Source organism: Carcharhinus amblyrhynchos, chromosome 28 (assembly GCF_965287045.1).
Source record: "Carcharhinus amblyrhynchos chromosome 28, sCarAmb.v2.hapA, whole genome shotgun sequence".
Classification (NCBI taxonomy): Eukaryota; Metazoa; Chordata; class Chondrichthyes; order Carcharhiniformes; family Carcharhinidae; genus Carcharhinus; species Carcharhinus amblyrhynchos.
In genome coordinates, this window is record NC_137351.1 from 15,454,628 (window position 1) to 15,478,330 (window position 23,703).

At 42.6% G+C, this 23,703-nt stretch overlaps 1 protein-coding gene across 3 annotated transcripts in view; it reads right to left on the bottom strand.

Annotated features, from left to right (window-relative positions):
- dis3l (DIS3 like exosome 3'-5' exoribonuclease) overlaps window positions 1-23,312 on the bottom strand; it is a 57,022-nt gene extending 33,710 nt beyond the window's left edge. Inside the window, exons 1-4 of one of the 3 annotated variants that reach the window (XM_080214125.1) lie at window positions 23,029-23,312; window positions 17,983-18,136; window positions 3,940-4,068; window positions 3,386-3,521 (exon numbers count right to left, since the gene is read on the bottom strand). In XM_080214125.1, coding sequence (XP_080070251.1) covers window positions 3,386-3,521; window positions 3,940-4,068; window positions 17,983-18,136; window positions 23,029-23,158 — 549 coding nt within the window. In that variant the 5' untranslated portion in view covers window positions 23,159-23,312. Of the gene's footprint in view, window positions 1-3,385; window positions 3,522-3,939; window positions 4,069-11,689; window positions 11,750-17,982; window positions 18,137-23,028 lie in introns of those variants that run through there. The other 2 variants (XM_080214127.1, XM_080214126.1) reach the window with 2 other exon arrangements.
- Between the last annotated feature and the right edge of the window lie 391 nt (window positions 23,313-23,703).

Sequence of the window (23,703 nt, forward strand, 5' to 3'; positions counted from 1 at the left end):
GGTGTACAAGACTATCAAGATTATGATATTATGTGGAGATGTCGGCGTTGGACTGGGGTAGACAAAGTAAGAAGTCTCACAACACAAGGTTAAAGTCCAACAAGTTTATTTGGTGTCATGAGCTTTTGGAGCGCTGCTCCTCCACTCAGCCGATGAAGGAGCAGCACTCCGAAAGCTCGTGATACCAAATAAACCTATTGGACTTTAACCTGGTATTGCAAGATTATGACAGGTTTAGGTGAAGGTAGACAAAGTAAAATTGCTCCCATTAGCTAGTGTTACATGGATTAGGGAACATAGATTTTAGGGCAAGAAATGATGGAATGTGAGGGTGATGGACTTGGAGACAATCAATAATTTCTAAAGGAAATTGGATAAGATACTTCAGGAAAATAAACTTGCAAAATTTTGGGACAGAGTTGGGAAATGGGCCGGACTGACCTGAGCATAGATTCAATGGGCTGAATGGCCGCCTTTAGTGTGACAATACTCTATGACTCAACAGAACATGTTCCTGTGAAATTAAGTTTATTTATTAGTGTCACAAGTAAGTTTACATTAACACTGCAATGAAGTTAGTGAAAATCCCCTAGTCGCCATACTCCAGCGCCTGTTTGGGTCAATGCATTTAACCAGCACATCTTTTGGACTGTGGGAGAAAATCGAAGCATCCGGAGGAAACCCACACAGACATGGGGAGAATGTGCGGAGTCTGCACAGACAGTGGTCCAAACCGGGAATCAAACCCAGGTCCCTTGCGCTGTGAGGCAGCAGTGCTAACCACTGTGCTGCCCCAAAAGGTCATTGCTGGACACATCAGGAGATTTAAACTGCTTTTATCCCATTCCCGCCTTCTAGACCATTCCCAGAAGCGACATGCTTCTTTACAACTGACTTCTAAAAACACGTTGTTAATGTCTGAAAATCCAAAATCTGTAGATTTGCTTTCACACAATTTTGAAAACATAATTGAACCAAATAGTGTAAATTGTTTGAGCACCACAACTGCCATCTAGGGGCAACAGTAAAGAACTATCAAACATTTCTTTCTCACGAGTAGAAAGCCATCCTATTCATTTAACGGACTGTAATAATTGGAAAACATGGAGAAGAACAGAGAGATGTAGAAATAAAGGAAGAGGGCAGATACAGAAACAAGTTAAACACCAGTCAAATAATTCCCCCCCACCAGATTTACGGTAGCAGTGTTTTCGCATTAGGGGCTGTGTGCTTTTCGTGACAACTCCTGAACTAAATAGATTTTGATGCTATTTATTAAAGATTAGGTTTGAGGTACTCAAACAATAGGCTTAAACACATACAACTATTTTAATCCAGAGCTTCAAATATTTACCTGTGTCAGATGTTATCATTATTAAAACCTCTGGAAAATCCATAAAATACAATTTTATTATTCGCCAAATAGCTGAGTCCTCTGAAACATTAAACTTCACTGTAAACCTCCCCTTACTGTGAAGAGGGTATTAATTTTAGTATTCCTGGGGTTTGCGTTATTCTGTGAAGCTGGGTTGTGGTTGTGCATCTGTGTGCCTGTGTTTCCAGCCAATCCAGAAAACTGTCTGTTCTTTTATAGAGCAGGGTTTTGTTTTAAAGTTTTTTGAACGTCCACAACTGAGTGAGAGTATTAGAAACTGCATGATGTACCTTCCCCACAGCAACAGTGGATTTACCTTGTGGTATTACTGGAATTTTTATTCATAATGGATTATTGCCCAAAGAGATGGTTATTTGGGAGTCTAGCCATTCCCCCGTCAATATTCCCTAGTTTTAACTGTGTAAATGTAATCTTGTGTGTTTAAACTTTATTTTCTTAATAAAAGTCTTATTCTAATATTTAAAATCCCAAAAATGTTACTGGAACTTGTAGCTTCTGACTTAAAAACATAAGAACATAAGAACATAGGAGCAGGAGTAGGCCATCCAGCCCTTCGAGCCTGCCCCGCCATTCAATAAGATCATGGCTGATCTGTCGCTGCTCAGTTCCACTTTCCCGCCCTCTCCCCATAACCCTTAATCCCCTCTCCTATCAAATACCCATCAACCCGCGTCTTAAAAATATTTAGCGAGGCAGCCTCCACCACTTCAATGGGCAGAGAATTCCAGAGATTCACCACCCTTTGAGTGAAGAAGTTCCTCCTCAACTCCGTTCTAAACCGCCACCCCTTTACCTTGAGGCTGTGCCCCCTAGTCCTACTATCCTTTCTGAGCGGGAAGAGTCCCTCCACCTCTATCCTATCCATCCCATTCATCATCTTATACGTCTCAATGAGACCTCCCCTCATTCTTCTAAACTCTAACGAGTACAAGCCCAGTTTATTCAGCCTCTCCTCATAGCTCAACCCCCTCAACTCCGGTATCAGCCTAGTAAACCTCCTCTGCACTCCCTCCAAGGCCAAAATATCTTTGCGCAGGTGCGGCGCCCAAAAATGCACACAGTACTCCAGTTGCGGCCTCACCAATGCCCTATACAGCTGCAGCAAGACCTCCCTACTTTTATATTCAATCCCCTTCGCTATGAAGGCCAGCATCCCATTCGCCTTCCTGACCACCTGCTGCACCTGCAAGCTGGGTTTTTGCGACTCATGCACAAGGACCCCGAGGTCCCTCTGCACCGTCGCCTGCTGCAGTTTTTCGCCTCGTAAGTAATAGTCCTTCCTACCATTTTTCCTACCAAAGTGGACCACCTCACACTTGCCAACATTAAATTCCATTTGCCATTTCCTGGCCCATTCGCCCAGCCTATCTAGATCCTTCTGCAGACTCTCTACACCCTCCGCACAATTTGCCGTTCCCCAATCTTGGTGTCATCAGCAAATTTCGACACTCTACACTCGGTTCCCTCCTCCAGATCATCTATATAAATGGTAAAAAGCTGAGGCCCCAGCACCGACCCCTGGGGCACTCCACTAGTCACCATCCGCCAATCCGAATAGCACCCGTTGACCCCCACTCTCTGTCTCCTATTTGACAACCAATCCTCTATCCACGCTAACACCCTACCCCCAACTCCATGTCCCTCGACCTTCTGCAATAACCTCTTGTGAGGCACTTTGTCAAACGCTTTCTGAAAATCTAGAAAGACTTCAGTACACGTATCTTCTCATGATTGAAATACAAAAAGACAATCTATAAGCTTGTTAAGTTTCCCTTTGGGATTTGATTTGCTTGTCTCTTACCACCTGCAGGATCATAACACTGAACATCAATTCTCTTTATCGACTGGAAGTCTGGGCTTTGCAACGTACCCAAGTCTCACCCCTTACCTCTCACCCTCTTCCCGTCTTCCAGGACGCCACATCACACAATTCTACAGTAACATTCTAGCTTAGTGAGCTCAATGACATAGCAGAGAAATGGAAAATACCTTAAAAGAAACGACAAACACGCCATCCGTTTCACTCCCATACTTCTGAATGGCTTCTGCATCTTCGGTTACCATAACAACAGGCATCAGTCCTGCAAGGTGATTATAGTACCAGACTGTGGCATAGTAAATACACCTAGAATAAATAAATAGCGTTTTTATTCTTTCTTTTGCATGACTGAAATGTTGTTGTTTAGCATGCTGTTTCGGGGCACAAAGCATAACAGGGTTATCAGTACTAATCAACTTCCAACAGAGCTCAGAACTCCATTCTCCCCAATTTCAATTTTTCTTCCAATCATATTCCAGCAACAACCAAATGCCTTTACTCTAGATTCATAAAAATAACATTTACCACAAAAAATAATCCAGATTACTTCCGCATTCCCACAAAATATACTCCCAATACCTGGGTGGGATGCTCTTTTGGATAGTCGCTGCAAACTCGATGGACCGAATAGCCTCTTCTGCACCTCAGGGATTCTATGGTTTTACAATATAATTTCAAGATTTTTAAAATGCTGCAAACATCAAGTTAAATTTCAACAACAAACCTGGTCTGCCATTTTTCTACAGATTCTCCCTGTTCTCTTGGCACATACGAGTACAGCTGGAATTCGTTGAAGAACATAACACATTCGTGACGAGCATCCTTCAGCAGGTTCCGTAGTTTGTTGTACTGTCTACAATGAAATTAAAAATGTGAGAGATCAGGTCACTCCAATGGTTTTTCCATTCTTAATCACCTTTAAAAATGTATCATTCCTTCATCACACCTTTAGATTCTATGACCTTTGTCATTAGAGAACAGGGAAGGAAAAGGTCGAGCACTGACATTACCACTCTGCTGTCAGTCAGCAAATGGCACAGAAGTATGTGGGGTTGTCTCTTTTTGACCTGTCCATACTTTTGCAGTTCAAAAAGTAGAAAATTAAACAGTTTCCTATCACCAGCTTTCTTTCTTTATACAAACTCAGGAGATGAAATGTGAATGTTGGGGAGTTTATTTTCATGAAGTTATGAATCGTCCTTGTCTACGTTTGTTTGCCCACACATCTAGGGATCACATGAGTCAATCCGAAATGGTCAGTAGAACATGAAAAATAGAATTTCAATTTTCCCTCATGCGCTGAGTTCCCAGCCTTCATAGGGTGATTTTTCATGGTATCCTTACTGAGATAAGAGACATAGTGACATGGAAGATTTGCAAGGATAAACCTAATCCCAAGGTTTCACACGGTGGTGCTCCCGTATACAAATTAATGATGGGCTCCCATGTGGTAAAGTTTACATTAAGTACATTGTTAAGTGGAGCCCATCCATAATGCATTGCACCCTTAACAATGTGATGCTGTCACCCTCAATTAGATGCAGAGGCTCCAAAGGTGGTCTCAAACCCATATCCCACAACCCTCTGACACAGAGGCAAAAGTACTTTCATTTCAGGTTTCTAGCATCAATAATATTTTGCAATGAATCTTAGAAACCTACTGTGCAGAAAGAGGCCATCTGGTCCATCGAGTCTGCACTGACCACAATCCCACCCAGACCTTACCCCCATATCCCTTCACACTTATCTGCTAATCTGTCTAACCTACACATCTCAGGACACTAAGGGGCAATTTTAGTATGGCCAATCAACCTAACCTGCACATCTTTAGACTGTGGGAGGAAACCGGAGCACCCGGAGGAAACCCACACAGATACGAGGAGAATGTCAAACTCCACACAGACGGTAACCCAAGCCAGGAATCGAACCCAGGTTCCTGGAGCTGTGAAGCAACAGTGCTAAGCACTGTGCCACCCTGAAACGTGAAATGAGACTTGGTCCATCTTAAAACAACTTTTAGCACTATCCAACCAGCACTACAGGAAAGATGCACATTTAACATTTAATCGCAGATGGAAACATTGTAAAAAGGAGCAGGAATAGGCCATTTGGCAAATCGAGCCTCTCCACCATTCAGTATGATCATGGTTGATCTTCAACATCATACGCTGTGCTCTCCCCATACCCCTCGATGTCTTTAACAGTCTAGAAATTGATTTATTTCCTTCTTATATGAGAAAATAACATTACTGCATCCAGTCTGTCCAGCCTTGTCAGGGTTTTATACATTTCAATTAGATCCCTTCTCATTCTTCTAAATTCCAGTGAATACAGCTCAGTCAACCCAATCTTTCCTCATATGACAATCCTGCCATCACAGGAATCAGTCTGGTGAACTTTCGCAGCACTCCCCCTGTGGCAAATACATCCTTAGATAAAGAGACCAAACTGCACACTTGGTCTCACCAAGGCCCTGTACAGCTGCAGTAAGACATCCTTTCCCCTGTACTCGAGTCCTTTTGCATGAAGGGCAACATACCATTTGTCTTCCTAACTGCTTGCTGTATCTGCATGTTTGCTATCAGTGACTAGTGTATGAGAATACCCAGGTCCCTTTGTACGTCAACATTACCCAACCTATCACCATTGAAATAATACTCTGCCATTCTGTTTCTCCATTCAAGGTGGATAACTTCACATTAATCCATGTTACACTGCATCTGATATGTATTTGCCCACTTACTCAACTTGTCTAAACCACCTTGAAGCCTCAAAACATCCACCTTACCACTCACATTCCCACCAGTTTGTGTTGTCAGCGAACTTGGAAATATTAGATTTGGTCCCATCATCCAAATCATTGGTGTATATTGTGAATAGCTGGGATCCAAGCACTGATCCATGCGGGACCCCACTAGTCAATGCCTACCCCTTTGAAAAAGACCCATTTATTCCAAATCTCTGTTCACCTGTTTACCAATGTCAGAATGGTGGTGACATTTTCAGTTTGAGTGTCATCTATGCAAACATTAAAAAGGTGAGAGCAGTGTGCCATATCTTGGTGTTATTCTGTTCTGACTGAGTTCAAGTGGTCTAACATAAAACCCCAATTAATTTTAACTTTTAGCCATTGTTAGTTAGGTAAGGAAGTACAATTCTTAAATTGTAAAGAGCCAAATATTGCTGGGAAAAAGTAGCATTTTAACTTTCTACGTAAAGTTATGTAATGAACTAGTGTTCAAATGTAGGTACTTTTTAAAAATAATGAGGAGGTTAAAGGCAAGGTCTCATTTATGAGGAAAACAGCAAAGTGGCATAAGTCAATCAGCACATTCTAGAGATTCACAGCTGTGGTGTCTCCCTTTATCCTCTGAACTTGCTGGCTGATTTGCACATTAATAAATCCATGCAACATTAACATGGGGCATTATTTTTCCATGAAGATTTGAACCATTAACTTTAATGTTTCTGAAGAATGTTGAGGGGAACAAAGCTGGTGAAATATGGTACCAGATCAAAGACAGATTTCCAATTAGTTTCACTTGCTCATATGGCAATATGTAATGAGAATTTTTAACAACATGAAAAGGCTACAATGATCTTGTTAGCCCAAAGGAAAAGCAGCAACAACTTGTATTTATACAGCACCTAAAATGTAAAAACATGTAACAAGGCACTTCTCACAGGAGCATTATAGAGCAATATTTGACACACAATCACACATGGTAATATTGGGACATATGGCTTAAAGCTTTGTCAAAGAGCTAAGTTTTAAGAAGCGTCTTAAAGGAGAGGTAGCTGGGGGGCGGGTGGAGATTTAGGGGGTATTTCACAACTTAGGTTTTTGGTAGCTGAAGACATGGCCACTAATTGTGAGGCAAACAAAATAGGTAATTCTCAAGAATCTATGCTTGGAGAAGTACAGAGATCTCAGAGGGTTATGGGACTGGAGATTACACAGCTCGTTAGTACATAAGCCAATTTATTAACTGAAGAAATTAACATGGCATGAGTTTCAATTAAATGTTCTTATACATAGAGAGTTGTACATTAACTTTTGGTGTAATCATGTAAAGTGAAAATATGCTGAGGGGTCAGCTAATAGGGGTAAGATGAGCAGCCCAAGTGGAAAGTATACAGTTGATACTTGCATCCATGTATTGTAAAACTATCCATGACTCTGCAGTTTAAAGATTTAAAGCTAAACGTGTGAACAAGGCAAGGTCACTTCTATACAGCTTGACATTTTGAGATGGAAAGTTGCAGATTACAATGAGGACATCAATTGCGAAGACTTGATGGACATAAATACTGAGCTACAAACTGTAGGGCATCAAAGCATCTAAACATCACGTATGGTTGTAAACACAATGGTTTTAAATGTATAAGTAAGTACTATTGCATCTATTAATAAGCTAAACAAAAACAATAAACACGTCAAGTCCATATCTCAAGAATCTTACGAATTTTGAGGAATAAATAAAACATTTAATCATAAATAAAAACCATTCTCCAACTATCTGCTTACGAAAATTTAATCATCCTCAAGTTGGTTGCTTCAAACTAGTTACATCAAGCAATTTCCATTAAAAGGGAAATAGATTTTATACATAAGCCCCATAACAAATTGATTCACAGAAGGTTCTACTTTTGACCTCTTAACATTTGCTGATTTCGTAGAAATGGTTCCTATATCTTTACAGAACTATTTATAACAATGCGGAATCCCATACCAAGGAAAAGTTTTCCAATTCTGCTATTTCCAAGTACCTTTGGATGTTTCACTGCATAAAAGGCACTACATTTTGACAAAAGGTCAAATTTCTCAATTATAAAATAAATAATTTACAATGCTTAAAAACACCGCAGACGCTAACTGGTAACAGCAGGTACAGTTATCCATATTGTACACAGAGGGAATTAAACGAACAACTGGGACAAAATTAACTGCAATCTGTTAAGTTGACGATCTTTGATTAAAATAGCCCAAGGCTTTTAACAGACGTTCAATCCTCGAGGAAAACTTTTCCAAAATGTCAGTAGGAAGTTAATTTAACTGATTGCAGATTTAATCATTTGATGACTTTGGTACAATCTTATTTCTTCAAAATGAAAAATATAACCAACACTGGTTCATTTAAAAAACATCCAAAACCAAGACATTTTGTTTGAATATATATATTTTTTAAATTGTAGGTATTGTATTGTTTCAACCATATACTTCCAAGTCTGCTTGACCATACACTATATCCCAATGCAACAAACAGGAACAGTGTAAACTTTTAAAACATCAGCAGTTAATTCAGACACCATTTAATAAGATTGTCTGGTCATACACAAGCAAACTCAATGTCTACTTAAGCAACAACTAGAATTTATAACGCACCTTTAAAATGCAAAACTCTCCACTGTACTTTACAGAACAGTAGTGAGAGGACCAGAATGTCACGTTAGACAAGTTAGGATAATACACTAAAGACTGACTAGAAGGATTTTCAACAAGTTTTTTTTAACGTGAAAGAGTAGAGAAATTGGAAGTTTCACAGAGGAAGGCTGAACATCCTTGCAATGTGTTGGGGAAGAATGTACTATGGTGGGGTATAGCATGCTAAACTTATCTCTCTGCTAAGTTGTTTGAAAAATGTGACCTAGATTTCCCTGATCACATATGGCACCAAAACCTGGACACAGTGTTAAATTTAGAATTTGACAGAAGCTAAGCTTGGCTCTCATGGTTATTTAGCTAGGAGCAACTGGCAGGTGAAGAAATGAACGGGACAGTTTTATTCGTTTAAAAAAAAAATCTAAACAGGACAAATTTTGGGTTTCCACAAAATAAGAGTTACAATACAATGGTTTCTCAACTGGGGCCATCATTACCTTATTCAAGTAGCCAGCATGGATGCAAAAGGCAAATCCCTAACCAACCTCCCAAGGAAGTGACATCAATGTGAATGATGAAAAGCCCAAGAGATTTTTGACAAAAGTTCAACATGCAAATACAAAGTTTCAGGCGTTCAGGGTAAATGTTGGGAATTTACTGGAGTGAGGAACAACAATTACTTGTTAGAATGGGAGTTTTATCAGTTAATGGTGAATGGGACTGGGACTTTGAAAGGTTCCCCAAACTTAATGTTGCGACCATTATTATTTCTATTTGATGCTGAATGGAATTAAATTTGCAGGTAATCACACACTTAGCAGCACACTGAACTTGGAAGACAACCCAGAAAGTACAGACTGAGTTGAACAAAGTACACAAAAGGAGAACAGAACTCAACTAACCACATCCCGAAAGACATATTGTCAGACTGCGCCTGCGGCATGTGGTAGAAGAACCAAGAAGGAAAAATCCACTTGACTTTAACCTCACTCAACTATATGTCGTAGCTGCACATGTCTATGACAGTACTGGTAGGAGTGATTACCATGTAGGCCTTGTAGAGATCAGGTCCCATCTGCACAAAGGATACCCTCCATTATGTGGTGGACACCATTACAGTGTCGATTAGGATATAGTCAAACAGATCCAGCAGCTCAAAACTGGACATTCATGAGCTGCTTTGGGCCATCACCTGCAGCAGAATTGCACTCAACCATGATCTGCAATCTCACGACCCAGCAAAGCCCTCATTCTAAAACACAGAATGAACCCTGCTTCAATGAGCAGTGCAGGACAGCATGCCAGGAGCCTATCCAGGCATATCTGAAAATGAGATGTCAATCTGGTAAGCTACAACACATGCATGCCAGACACAAGAAGCAACAAACAAGAGTAAAATGGTCCCACAGCCTAGGGATAAGATCAAAGTTCCGCATTCCTACTACATCCAGCTGTCAATGGCAGTGGATAATTAAACAACTAAGCAGAGATGTGCACTCCACAATTAGCTTCACTTTCATGGTGGCACAGCCTAGTAAATCAATGTCTTGTCTGCAGGAGTTCCCTGAGTAGTGTTCTAGGCCTAATCATCTTCAGCTGCTTCATCATTAATCTTCTCATAAGGTCAGGAGTGGGGATATTCGATGATTGCGCAATGTTCAGCACCATTTGCAACTTTTCAGTTATTGAAGTAGCCAGTGTCTGCATGCAACAAAACCCAGGTAATATTCAGGCTTAAGCTGCTAAGTGCCAAGTAATATTGATACCATACGTGTACCTGGCAATGAACACCACAAACAAGAGAGAATTTAACCATCTCCTATGACATTCAATTGCATCACCACTGCTGAATCTGTACCAACAACATCCTGAGGAGTTACCACTGACTAAAAACATAACTGGACCAGCCACATACTGGTAAATGTCATGGCTTCAAGACTGGTGACCCCTAGTTACTGTGCTAAAATGGTGGTGGGATTTAATGAACAACTGCAGAGTTGCTGTAAATGGTGTCCACAATATCATTAGGCCAGGAATTTGAGGGTGTAGACTTGCAATGATGAAGTTACATCAATAGCATTCCAAATCAGAACGTAACATGGAGAGGGATTGGTGTTTCCTGACATTGCTGCTATTATCCTTGTCAGTAGTAAAGGTCACTAGGGACGAAATACTGTGGAAGTATCCTTGATGAATTTGTGCAGTGGATTTTGTAGATTGCTTTTACTGCAGCCACAATGCAACTGGGGGGATAGACACACAGTCTATTCCCCCCCAGCACACTGGAGTGGGAGGGGGGAGGATCCAGCTGTTGTGACCCACACTGGGACAAACAACAAGCAAGACTAGGAAAGAGAACCCATTTGGGGATTATCAGGCACAGGAACTAAATTAAAGAACAAGTCCTCAAGGATAATAATTTCTGGATTGCAACCTGAGCCATGTGTGAATTGGCAGAGGGATGAAAAGATTAGGGAAGTAAACAGGTGGCTGAAGGAGTGGTGTGGGAAACAGGGGTTCCTTTTCGTGGGACATTTGCATCAGTATTGGATCAGGAGGAATCTGTACCATTGGAACGGTCTTCCTCTGAACTGATCTGGGACCAATGTTCTAGAGCGAAAGGATAAATAGGGTGGTCACAAGGATTTTAAGCTAGCAAGTGGGGAGAAATGATATAGGTTCTATGGAGAATAAAGCAAGATAGATTACGAAAGCAAACTAGCTCAGAATATAAAAACAGATAGCAAAGGTTTCTATAAATACATAAAATGAAAAAGAATGGCTACGGTAAACATTGGTCATTCAGAGGATGAGAAGGGGGATTTAATAACGGAAATGAGGAAATGGCTGAGGTAATGAACAAATATTTTGTGTCGCTCTTCACAGTGGAAGACACAAATAACATGCCAAAATTTGATGACAGGGAGGCTATGGCAGGTAAGGACTTAGATACGATCTTTATCACTAAAGAAGCAGTGTTGGGCAAGCTAATGGGGCTAAAGGATGACAAGGCTCCTGACCTGATGGAATGCATCCCAGGGTACTAAAGGAGATGGACAGGGAAATAGCAAATGCACTGATGGTAACTTACCAAACTTTGCTGGACTCTGGGATGGTTCTTGCAGATAGGAACACAGCAAGTGTGATGCCATTGTTTTAAAAAAAGGAGATAGACAAAAGGTGAGTAACTATAGGCCAGTTAGCTTAACTTCTTAGTGGGCAAAATGCTTGAATCAAGGAAGAAATGGTGAGACATCTGGATAGAAATTGTCCCATTGGGCAGACACAGCATGGGTTCATGAAAGGCAGGTCATGCTTAATTAATTACTGGAATTCTTTAAGTACATTACAAGCACAGTGGACAATGGGGAAACTAGTGGATGTGGTATATCTGGATTTCCAAAAGGTATTCAATAAAGTTACAGTTTTGGTCTCCTTACTTGAAAAAGGATATACTGGCACTGGAGTGGGTGTAAAGGAGATTCACTAGGTTGATTCCAGAGATAAGAAATTGGCTTTGAGGAGACTAAGTAGACTGGGACTATACTCATTGGAATTCAGAAGAATGCAGGAGATTTTATAGAAATAGATTAGATAGAAGCAGGGAGATTGTTTCCACTGGTAGACAAAATTAGAACTAGGGAGCATAGCCTTAAACTAAGGTGCAGCACTTTTAGGATGAACTTCTTCAACCAAATCTGTGGAATTCCCTGCCCAGTGAAACAGTTGAGGCTACCTTGCTGAATGTTTCTAAGGCAAAGATAGATTTTTGAACAGGAAAAGCATGAAGAGTTACGGTGAGTGGGCAGGTAAGTGGAACTGAGTCCACGAAAAGATCAGCCATGATCTTACTGAATGGTGGAGCAGGCTTGAGGGGCCAGTTGGTCTATTCCTGCTTTGTGTTCTTATGTCCTTAAGCAGTTCAGTTTAAAGTTGTGAGTGGCCTTCCTCATTCCCGTGAACTAGAGGAAGTCCAGAAGTGGCACAGTTGAAGAGGTTTCCCCAAGTACCAACAAAGATAGCATGAATGGCAAATTCTATGGACATCCATACTGATTCTCCACCATTTATATCATTAGAGGACTCATAGAAGATGATGATGCTTGCAGGTGCAGCAGGTGGTCAGGAAGGCTAATGGGATGCTGGCCTTCATAGCGAGGGGGATTGAATATAAAAGTAGGGAGGTCTTGCTGCGGCTGTATAGGGTATTGGTGAGGCCACAGCTGGAGTACTGTGTGCAGTTTTGGGCGCCGTACTTACGCAAGGATATTTTGGCCTTGGAGGGAGTGCAGAGGAGGTTTACTAGGCTGATGCCGGAGTTGAGGGGGTTGAGCTATGAGGAGAGGCTGAATAAACTGGGCTTGTACTCGTTAAGAGTTTAGAAGAATGAGGGGAGATCTCATTGAGACGTATGATGAATGGGATGGATAGGATAGAGGTGGAGAGACTCTTCCCGCTCAGAAAGGACAGTAGGACTAGGGGGCACAGCCTCAAGATAAAGGGGGGGCGGTTTAGAACGGAGTTGAGGAAGAACTTCTTCACTCAAAGGGTGGTGAATTTCTGGAATTCTCTGCCCGTTGAAGTGGTGGAGGCTACCTCGCTAAATATTTTTAAGAAGCGGGTTGATGGGTTTTTGATAAGAGAGGGGATTAAGGGTTATGGGGAGAGGAACTGAGCCACGACAGATCAGCCATGATCTTATTGAATGGTGGGGCAAACTCGAAGGGCCAGATGGCCTACTCCTGCTCCTATTTCTTATGTTCTTATGAAACCACTTACGACTTAGACATACTTGAACAATGAGGAGTCTACCACTATTGTAAACTAAATAGTGAACAGTTAATTGCAGTTACAGGAGAGGCACAGGGTGCGGGGTGGAAACAGAGTGAAAGACAATGTCATTGTTAAAAACACATTATTAACCAATGTGGGAGGAAGAAAATAATAATAAATATTAGCACTCAGATGCACAGAACAAGGCAAAGCACAGAAAGAACATTTTACAACCCTCAATCATGTTGCACCTGAGATTTCAAAACCATAAAATTTTAGAAGGTCATGAGTATATAAATGAAAAATCAGTTCATACATCAGCAGGAACACTCTCCCAGCTGTCACTGTAACATTGTTCCCCTCTGGCTCAAAGGATGCTGTGTAATCTAATGGGGAAGTGTTCTTTTATGGGTTTAGAGTATAGTTCAATAAATCAAAAAAAAACAAAGTTTCCAAACCATTTTACACTTAATGATGTTATTGCAGGGGATAAAGAGTCTTGTATAATACTTTACTGAGAAGGTTGTGCACCTGAGCCCTGCAGCCTCTAATTTTGCAGTTTTTCCTGCTGTGCGTTGATTTATTAATCAAATCCATAGAATCCTACAGCGCAGGAGGCCATTCAGCCCATTGAGTCTGCACTGCCTCTCCAAAAGAGCATTACCCAGCCCAGGTGTGGTCACCTGAAGCATCAGACGTTGAAGTTTAATTGATGGATCTAACACCTGAATGATAGCCGATGAGAAGACACCATCAAGAGCCACATAAACAACTTGAAAACTGAAAAGTTTGCTTATAACCTTGAGGTTCCTGCACTATGTGAGGAACTGAGACTTGTTTTGGGAAAAACTGTACAGCAGGTCTCAAGAGACAGGCACAGAACCAAGAATCCAGCACAAAGATCATTGTTCCTTTGCGCAGTGCTGCAACCATGATGGAACAGTCATCCATGGATGATGGGAGGAAGGGGCAGAAACAGACTGATGACTGTAGTGCCCACCTGTTGTGTTACTCAGCGACTTGGTATAATGTATGTAATGAGAGCAGTGATAACCTGTGTTGTTTTGGGGTCTAAATCGGAGGTTATTGTTTGTGTTTAAACAAACATCTGTCTGTCTTCTTTTCTTCAATTACATACAGGTGTAATTGAAGGTGTTTTCTCCTTTCAACAAAGTTTACATATATTGTCTTCTTCCTTTACATATATTATCTTTCTTATATATATTTGTTCTATATATTATCAATTAAAATTGTCCTATTATAGACATTGATCAATAAAATTGTCGTTTTAATATAATTCACATCACAGTCACTCATTTCTGAATACTGAGTACAGCTTTGAACTTAGGAGAGACTGTTATAAAAAGGGACTCTCGCATCTCCTTACAAGGCAATGCCTCTTAAATCTAGCATAAGAAGAAACTCTGGTCTCTGAGAAATTTTGATTGTATTTAATCAGTTTTGTGTCGGGATCTATGAAATAAATTCCTAGCTTTCCTATTTTCAATTTGGGAAAAAAGTAAATTTTCTTAGCAAAATTTATAAATGATACATTCCTTAATTTTACACAGAGAATGAGAGATCTGGAATGCCCAGCCTTAAAATAATAGTGGAAATAGATATGACAACAACATTTTAAAAAATTTGTATAATTACTTGAGATAAAATTTACCTGGCTTTGGGGCAAGAGCAAGGGATTGAAAAAGGCAATTGGATTGCTCCTTCAGAGAACTGGCATGGGCATAATGAGCTGAATGGCCTCTTTCCGTGCTGGATCTTTCTATAATTCATTTTCAGCATAGACATTTACTAGGCAGAGGTTGGGGGAAGCCAATCAGAAACAATAATCAACATAAAATAATAGGGGAATGTAAAACATTCTCATGAACAAAATGCATCCTTCTGTAATCATAGCTGATCTTGCTAACTCCTGCTTTAATCAAACTAAGTTTTTAAATAAAAAGAACAAGGGCACTGCAGAACAGTACAGGCATGCATTCAGAATCCTTCACAGAATTATCAACAGAGGCATACAGGGAAGACATTCTCCCACAATTACACCTTCTATTACAGCATTCAGTGGGGGGCTGAGCCCAGGAGGCAAGAGGAGAAATAAATGGTACAAGGTGAAACATATATAGGAAGAGGGAAATAAAAATATACTTTAAAAGAGAATCTATTTTCAATTCAAAGTTGCATTTCACAAAAGTTGAAAGTCCTATTGTGCACATGGTGATTTGAATGCCAGGTTGACAGAGGAGCAGGTCCACACATTGCACCTTTTTCAATTAAATAAAAGCTTGGGAATAGACAATCCTCGTTCATTCCCCATGGCAATGCTTTGACCAGAATCAACCTGCCTGGATTGAATTTGGACAAAAGCTTGGCAGTTAACTGTTCCCTTCTGTATTCTCTCTTCTAACACCTCTACCAATCAGTCAACTTGGCAACCAATCAGCATTCTCTTCGCATTCAATATAAACTGTTGTTCCCTTCATTATAATCTTGCTATCTGTCATGATGAGTGCAAGACAAAAAAACTTAGAGTGTCTTTTTCAGCGATGCACTTATGTTCTGTAATTCCAAGCAACTATATTTAAGATAACAGAACAGAAGTTGATGATGGTTGTCCAGTTAAATTGTCCTATCTGATCACAGCCAGAGCATCTTCATCAATGGCTCTTCTGGCAACCCAGTCACCTCAGGAGTCCCCCATTATCCATCTCCCTTCCTAGTTTACAAACCAACTCAATGACACAATCCGAAAGCAAGGTTAGCAGTTTCCACATATACCACTGACATGCAGTTGTATCTCTCCAACATGTCCCATTGTCTCTATTAAGTTTTTAAAGTTTATTTATTAAGAACATAAGAACATAAGAAATAGGAGCAGGAGTAGGCCATCCAGCCCTTCGAGCCTGCCCCGCCATTCAATAAGATCATGGCTGATCTGTCGTGTCTCAGTTCCACATTCCCGCCCTCTCCCCATAACCGTTAATCCCCTCGCTTATCAAAAACCCATCAACCCGCGTCTTAAAAATATTTAGCGAGGCAGCCTCCACCACCTCAACAGGCAGAGAATTCCAGAGATTCACCACCCTTTGAGTGAAGAAGTTCTTCCTCAACTCTGTTCTAAACCGCCCCCCCTTTACCTTGAGGCTGTGCCCCCTAGTCCTACCGTCCTCTCTGAGCAGGAAGAGCCTCTCCATCTCTATCCTATCCATCCCATTCATCATCTTATACGTCTCAAGTGGCCTACATTAACACTACAATGAAGTTACTGTGAAAATCCCCTAGTCGCCACACTCCGGCGCCTACTCGGGTACACCAAGTGAGAATTTAGCATGGCCAATGCATCAAACCAGCATGTATTTCAGACTGTGGGAGGAAACTGGGGCTCCAGGAGGAAATCCACGCAGACATGGGGAGGTCTTGCAGACTTCACATGTACAGTGGCCCAAGCTGGGTATTGAACCTGAGTCCTTGGCGCTGTAAGGTAGCAGTGCTAACCACTGTGCCACCATGCCTGCTTCTATTCTTATATCTAGATGTTGATAATCCATACCTTTCTCTATGTCAAGCTTGGCTCAGTGGACAACTGGTTTAGGAAAGCGTGGACTTGAACCTTGTGCTCTTCTGGCTCGTCTCGAATGAACTAGTCTATTTACAACTTTGACATGCTGTTTTACTACATTTCTAGTGCATATGGCCTCCATTGTAACACTATTAGTCTCTGCCCTTACCCTCAGCCTACCAATTACTGAAATCCTCATCCTTGCTTTGGCATCTCCAGACTCCACTGCTCTTGTGGTTGGTCTCCCATTTTCCATGTTCCATAAACTCAGCTCATGAAAACCTCTGCAACGCAGACCCTATCCCACACCAAGTCACGCTCAGCCATAATATTCATTTCTGCTCATCTCTATTAATTTTGGCTCCTGAATCCCCTGCCTTGCCTCAAACTTATCACACTCACCTTGCTAATCAAATTGCTCCATCACATTAACCCTTCCTGCTTCTATAATCTCTCTGGCCCTCTAATCCCACCCCAATCCCCATTCAAACTCTTCCCTTTCCCACTTCCTTCTTCCTGCCATTGCCAGCGGTGTTTTCAGGCACCTGGGCCACATACTAAAACTTTCTTCGTAAATCCTTGTCTCTCTACCTCCCTCATCTTCTTTAAGACCTACTCCTTTGACCAGGCCTTTGTCCACCCTTCCTAATCTCTCCTTTTCACCAGTTTTAGTTCTGTGAAGTGCCTTTACAGATTTGTTTACGTTGGCAGTGCTACACATGGTATATTATTGCTGTTCCATGCAAATTCCGTGAAGTAAAAATTTGAGGATAACAAACTAAAGTTAAAAACTGAATTGGTTCATCGTGATTAGTTGCGAATCACAAAAGCATCTGGGGTAGGCCACTCAGCCCTTTGAGCCTGCTCTACTGTTCAATGATCTGATTGCAATGTCAACTTCAACAATTTGAGGGAATTGTTTACTACCAGGAATGGGGAGCTGAGGTTATAACGGTTGTTGCATCCAATAGCTGACCCATGATTTACACAATCTTTAGAACCATCAAATCTTGCACCAGTAGATAACCAACACTAACCTGCGTCCCTTCTGGTGCTGGACAGCCTGACAGGCCGTCTGCATGAAGACAATGCCTCTCAATTCTGGAAACTCAAGTATCTCCAGATAATCTTGTACCACTTTCCAGTCAGGTATCACATAATGAGTTGCACTTTCTGACAGCAATTTTCCTTCTGAAACAGTAAGTTAATACAGAATTAAGCAACTAGCAGAGAAAAATAAAGGCTACAGTTTAACGGTATGTTAGTTACAAAAAAAAAACCCCACTGAATTATCAGAGACATTAAACTAGCATCTCCATGTTTAGACACATGTAAATGAACCCATGGCATTATTGGAAAGTAAGAAGTCTCACAACACCAGGTTAAAGTCCAACCAGTTTACTTGATAGTAATCCCACAAGCCCCAGTCCAACACCAGCATTCTACATCATGACTATTAGAAAGACCAGAGAGCTCTCTCAATATTTTGGCCAACATCCCTCTCTCAACCAACATTATCAAAAGCACATTATCCAGTTACTCATTTGCATTGGAGAGAAATTTCTGGGTGAAAACTGGCTTCCAGATTTACTTTTGTAGCAACACCAACTGAACTTCAAAAGTAATTATCGATCATATCGCATTTTGGGATTTCCCAAGCAGAGGAAAGACATGTACAAATGGAAATTCTTTCAAGATTAGAAATTCTGTTCTATCCTAATCATGAATATTCTTTAAGTATCATTTTATTCAATTCTTACTGTGCCAGCTGTGGCTGAATAGGTAGCATTTTCTCACCTCTAAGTCAGGAGGTCATACATACAAATCCCATTCTGGAAATATGACCACTTAATTCAGGCTAACATTTCCAGTGCAGCACATGAGGAAGTGCTGCACTGACCAAGGTGCACAGATGAGACGTTAAACCAAACTGCCCTTTGTGTGGACATAAAAGATCCCACAACTACTATTTCAGATAAGAGTAAGGGAATGTTCTTTGTTATTACAGCCAATGTGTATCTCTCACTCAATTTGGGGAAGTGGTGATGTACTGGTATTGTCACTGGATTAATAATCCAAGACCCAGGGTAATATTCTGGGAGAACAAAAAATTCTGGAATATTCTCAGCAAGTCTGACAGCATCTATGAAGAGAGAAAAAAGCCAACGTTACAAGTCTGGATGACCCATTCAGATTTGAAACGTTGACTCTTTTCTCTCTCCACAGGTGCTGTCAGACCTGCTGGGGTTTTCCAGCATTTTTTGTTTGCTTCAGATTCCAGCATCTGCACTATTTCGCTTTTATATAATGGTCTGGTGGCCCTGATTTAAATCCCACTTGGTGAAATTTGAATTCAATAAAAATCTGGAATTAAAAGTCCGATGACGGCCATGAAACCATCATAAACTGTTGCAAAAACCCTCCGGGTTCATTAATACTCTTTAGGAAAGACAATGTGCTTACACATGACTCCAGACCCACAACAATGTGGTTGACTCGCAAATGCCTGGCAAGCCACTTAGAACATAAGAAATAGGAGCAGGAGTAGGCCATCTAGCCCTTCGAGCCTGCCCCACCAATAAGGCTGCCTTCAATAAGGTCATGGCTGATCTGAAGTGGCTCAGTTCCACTTTCCCGCTTTCTCCCCATAACTCTTAATCCCCTTGCCTACCAAAAACCTATCTACCCGCGTCTTAAATATATTTAGCGAGGTAGCCTCCACCATTTCAACGGGCAGAGAATTCCAGAGATTCACCACCCTTTGAGTGAAGAAGTTCCTCCTCAACTCCGTTCTAAACTGTCCTCCCCCCCTTATCTTGAGGCTGTGCCCTCTAGTCCTGCTGTCCTTTCTGAGTGGGAAGAATTTCTCCACCTCTACCCTATCCATCCCTTTCATCATCATATACGTCTCAATGAGATCCCCCCTCATCCTTCTAAACTCTAACGAGTACAAGCCCAGTCTATTCAGTCTCTCCTCATAGCTCAACCCCCTCAACTCCGGTATCAGCCTAGTGAACCTCCTCTGCACTCCCTCCAAGGCCAAAATATCCTTGCGCAAGTGTGGCGACCAAAATTGCACACAGTACTCCAGCTGTGGCCTCACCAGTGCCCTTTACAGTTTCAGCAAGACCTCCCTACTTTTATATTCAATCCCCCTCGCTATGAAGGCCAGCATCCCATCTGCCTTCCTGACCACCTGCTGCGACTCATGCACAAGGACCCCCAGGTCCCTCTGCACCGTAGCATGCTGCAGCTTTTCGCCCTGTAAGTAGTAGTCCTTCCTACTATTATTCCTACCAAAGTGGATAACCTCACACTTGCCAACATTGTATTCCATCTGCCAGGTCCTCACCCACTCGCTCAGCCTATCTAGATCCCTCTGCAGACTTTCCACACCCTCCGCACAATTTGCTGTTCCACTTATCTTTGTGTCATCGGCAAATTTCGACACCTTACACTCGGCTCCCTCCTCCAGATCATCTATATAAATGGTAAATAGCTGAGGCCCCAGCACTGATCCCTGGGGCACTCTACTAGTCACCAACCGACAATTCGAATAGCACCCACTGACACCCACTCTCTGCCTCCTATTTGACAGCCAATCCCCTATCCACGCTCACACCTTACCCCCAACTCCATGCTCCCTAACCTTCTGTGACAACCTTTTGTGAAACGCCTTCTGAAAATCAAGAAACACCACATCCACCGGTTCCCCTCTATCCACCGCACTAGACACATCCTCATAGAACTCCAATAAATTCGTCAGACACGACTTCCCCTTAACGAATCCGTGCTGCGTCTGCTCTATTAAACAATTCTTCTCAAGATGCCTTGCTATTTTCTCTTTGATTACGGATTCAAGCATTTTTCCTATAACAGACGTTAAACTAACCGGCCTATAATTCCCCGCCTTTTGCCTGCTACCCTTTTTAAACAGCGGCGTAACATTAGCCGTTTTCCAATCTTCCGGCACTTCCCCGGAATCCAGCGAGGTTTGGAAAATAATCACCAAGGCATCCACTATCACCTCTGCCATTTCCTTCAGAACCCTTGGATGCATTCCATCCGGTCCTGGGGACTTGTCCACCATCAGTCCCTCTAGTCTGTCGCGCACTGCCTCTCTAGTAACAATGATCTCATTCAGGCCCTCCGCTCCTACCATCTTTCCATCGTTAATACCCGGCAAACTATTCGCGTCCTCCTCCGCGAAGACCGAAGCAAAAAAGTTATTCAAGGCCTCAGCCATTTCCTCATCCCCCACCACTAAATCCCCCCTCTCATCCTCTAAGGGTCCAACATTCACCCTAGCCAGCCTCCTCCTCTTTATATATTTATAAAAACTCTTACTGTCCTTTTTTATATTTAGCGCTAGCCTAGATTCATAGTCTATCCTTCCTTTATCAACAACTTTGTCATTCTTTGTTGATATTTAAACCTCTCCCAATCCTCTTCTCGCCCACTACTCTTAGCCACTCTAAACGCATCAGCTTTTAATTAATACTCTCCTTTATCTCCTTCGTTATCCACGGCTGATTATCTCTTCTCCTACGATCCTTCTCTACCATCAGAATAAATTTCTGCTGAGCACCAAGAAAGATCTCCTTAAAGATCCCCCACTGTTCCTCAGCAGACCTACCGACCAATCTGTGCCCCCAATCTACATTCGCCAATTCCTCTCTCACCCTATCGTACTCCCCTCTGTTCAAACAAAGGACACAGGACCAGGCTCCTGCTTTCTCCTCCTCCATCTGCATCAGAAACTCCACCATACAATGATTACTCTTCCCAACAAGATCCTTCACAACAAAGTCCCTAATTCTACCTGCCTCATTACATAACACCAGATCTAAGATAGCTCGCTCCCTCGTCGGCTCCAACACACACTGTTCAAGGAAACTATCCCGACAGCATTCCAAGAACTCTTCCTCAAGCCCACCGCGTCCAACATGGGTCGACCAATCAATATGTAGATTGAAATCCCCCATAATTATTGCCGTTCCATTCCTGCACGCAGCATTTATTTGCGCGTTTATAGCCCGCCCCACCTCCAGGTCATTATTTGGGAGCCTATAGACGACACCCACCAGCGTCTTCCTGTTCCTAATCTCCACCCACAACGATTCCACGTTCTGCTCTTTGGCACCTATATCTTCCCTTACTACCACCCTGATACTATCCTTAATCAGCAGAGCTACCACCACCCCCCCCCCCACCTTTCCTCCCGTCTCTCCTTCCTAAACACTTGATACCCCTGGACATTCAGCTCCCAGTCCCTGTCGCCGTGCAACCACATCTCTGTAATGGCCACCAGATCAAATCCATTTGTGCTGATCTGCGCCACCAGCTCATTCACTTTGTTCCGAATGCTTCGTGCATTCAGATAAAGTGTCTTCATCCCAGCCTTCACCTGGACCCTATTTGAAGGAACACTACCAACCTTACTCATGCCCCTTACTCAAGGGCAATTAGGGATGGACAATAAATGCTGGCCCAACAGTGAAATCCACATGACAGACATGAATAAAATAAAACAGATTTTCCAGTCAGTGTCACATTGCTGTCTGTGGGATCTTGCTTTGTGGGACAGCACAGTACTTAGCACTGTTTCTCACAGTGTCAGGGATCTGGGATCGATTCCCGGCTTGGGTCGCTGTCTGTGTGGGGTCTGCACATTCTGCATGGGTTTCCTTTAGGTGCTCCAATTTCCTCCCAGAGTCTGAAAGACAGTAAAAAGTCTCACAATGGGAGATTAAAGTCCAACGGGTTTATTTGGTAGCACGAGGTTTTGGAGCCCTGGTCCTTCATCAGGTGAGTGATCGAAAAGACGCGCTGGTTAGGTGCTGAGCTAAATTCTCCCTCAGTGTATCCAAACAGACACCAGAGTGTGGCAGATTCTGACAGTAAGTTCATTGCAATGGTAAATGTAAGCCTACTTGTGACTAATAAATAAACTTTAAACTTAAACTGGCTGTTATATTTTCTCATTTACAGCTTCACTGGTTATAAAGCCCACTGGAGCATGCAGCGAGTGGGATTTCTCTGCAGGGTTGGGATGTTATTGGGGGTAGATACCCATACTTTACCGTTGTGGCACTCAGCCTGGCACAGGGAACTGTTACAGGGAACCGATTCCCTGAGGTAATGCTCCCTCACCACGCGAACCGATTTCCCCTTGCAGCTCCGCAGGTGCAGCACCTTCTCCGTTTTTATCATGCTGCCGCCGGGAACAGGCGAAGCGGCCGCAGCTTGGCGCCCCCTTCTCGCCTCCTCTTCACCGCCGATTCCCCGCCAAGTGGCGAACAGACTGCGCTCCGCCGGCGTAAACAAGTCGGACAGCCACCTCCCGCCTTCCTGCCGCCCATTCTCGGCCGCGACTCACCCGGAAGTCCATCGCAGGAGCGACCCGGAAGTCCAATGTGGAGCTGCGGGGCACTGCGGGCACTGCGGGGCAGGGAGCCGGCGCGCATGCGCGCAACTGAGACCCTCAGTCTCGTTCAGAATCCCTGCAGCGCAGGAGGAGGCTATTTGGCCCATCGTGCCTGCACCGACCACAATCCCAGCCAGGCCCTATCCCTGCAACCCCATTTACCCTAGCTAGCTCCCCCTGGCACTAAGGGTCAATTTGGCATGGCCAATCCACTTAACCTGCACATCTTTGGACTGGGGGATGAAACTGGAGCACCTGGAGGAATCCCACGCAGACACAGGGAGAATGTGCAAAGTCCACACAAACAGTGACCCAAACTGGGAATCCAACG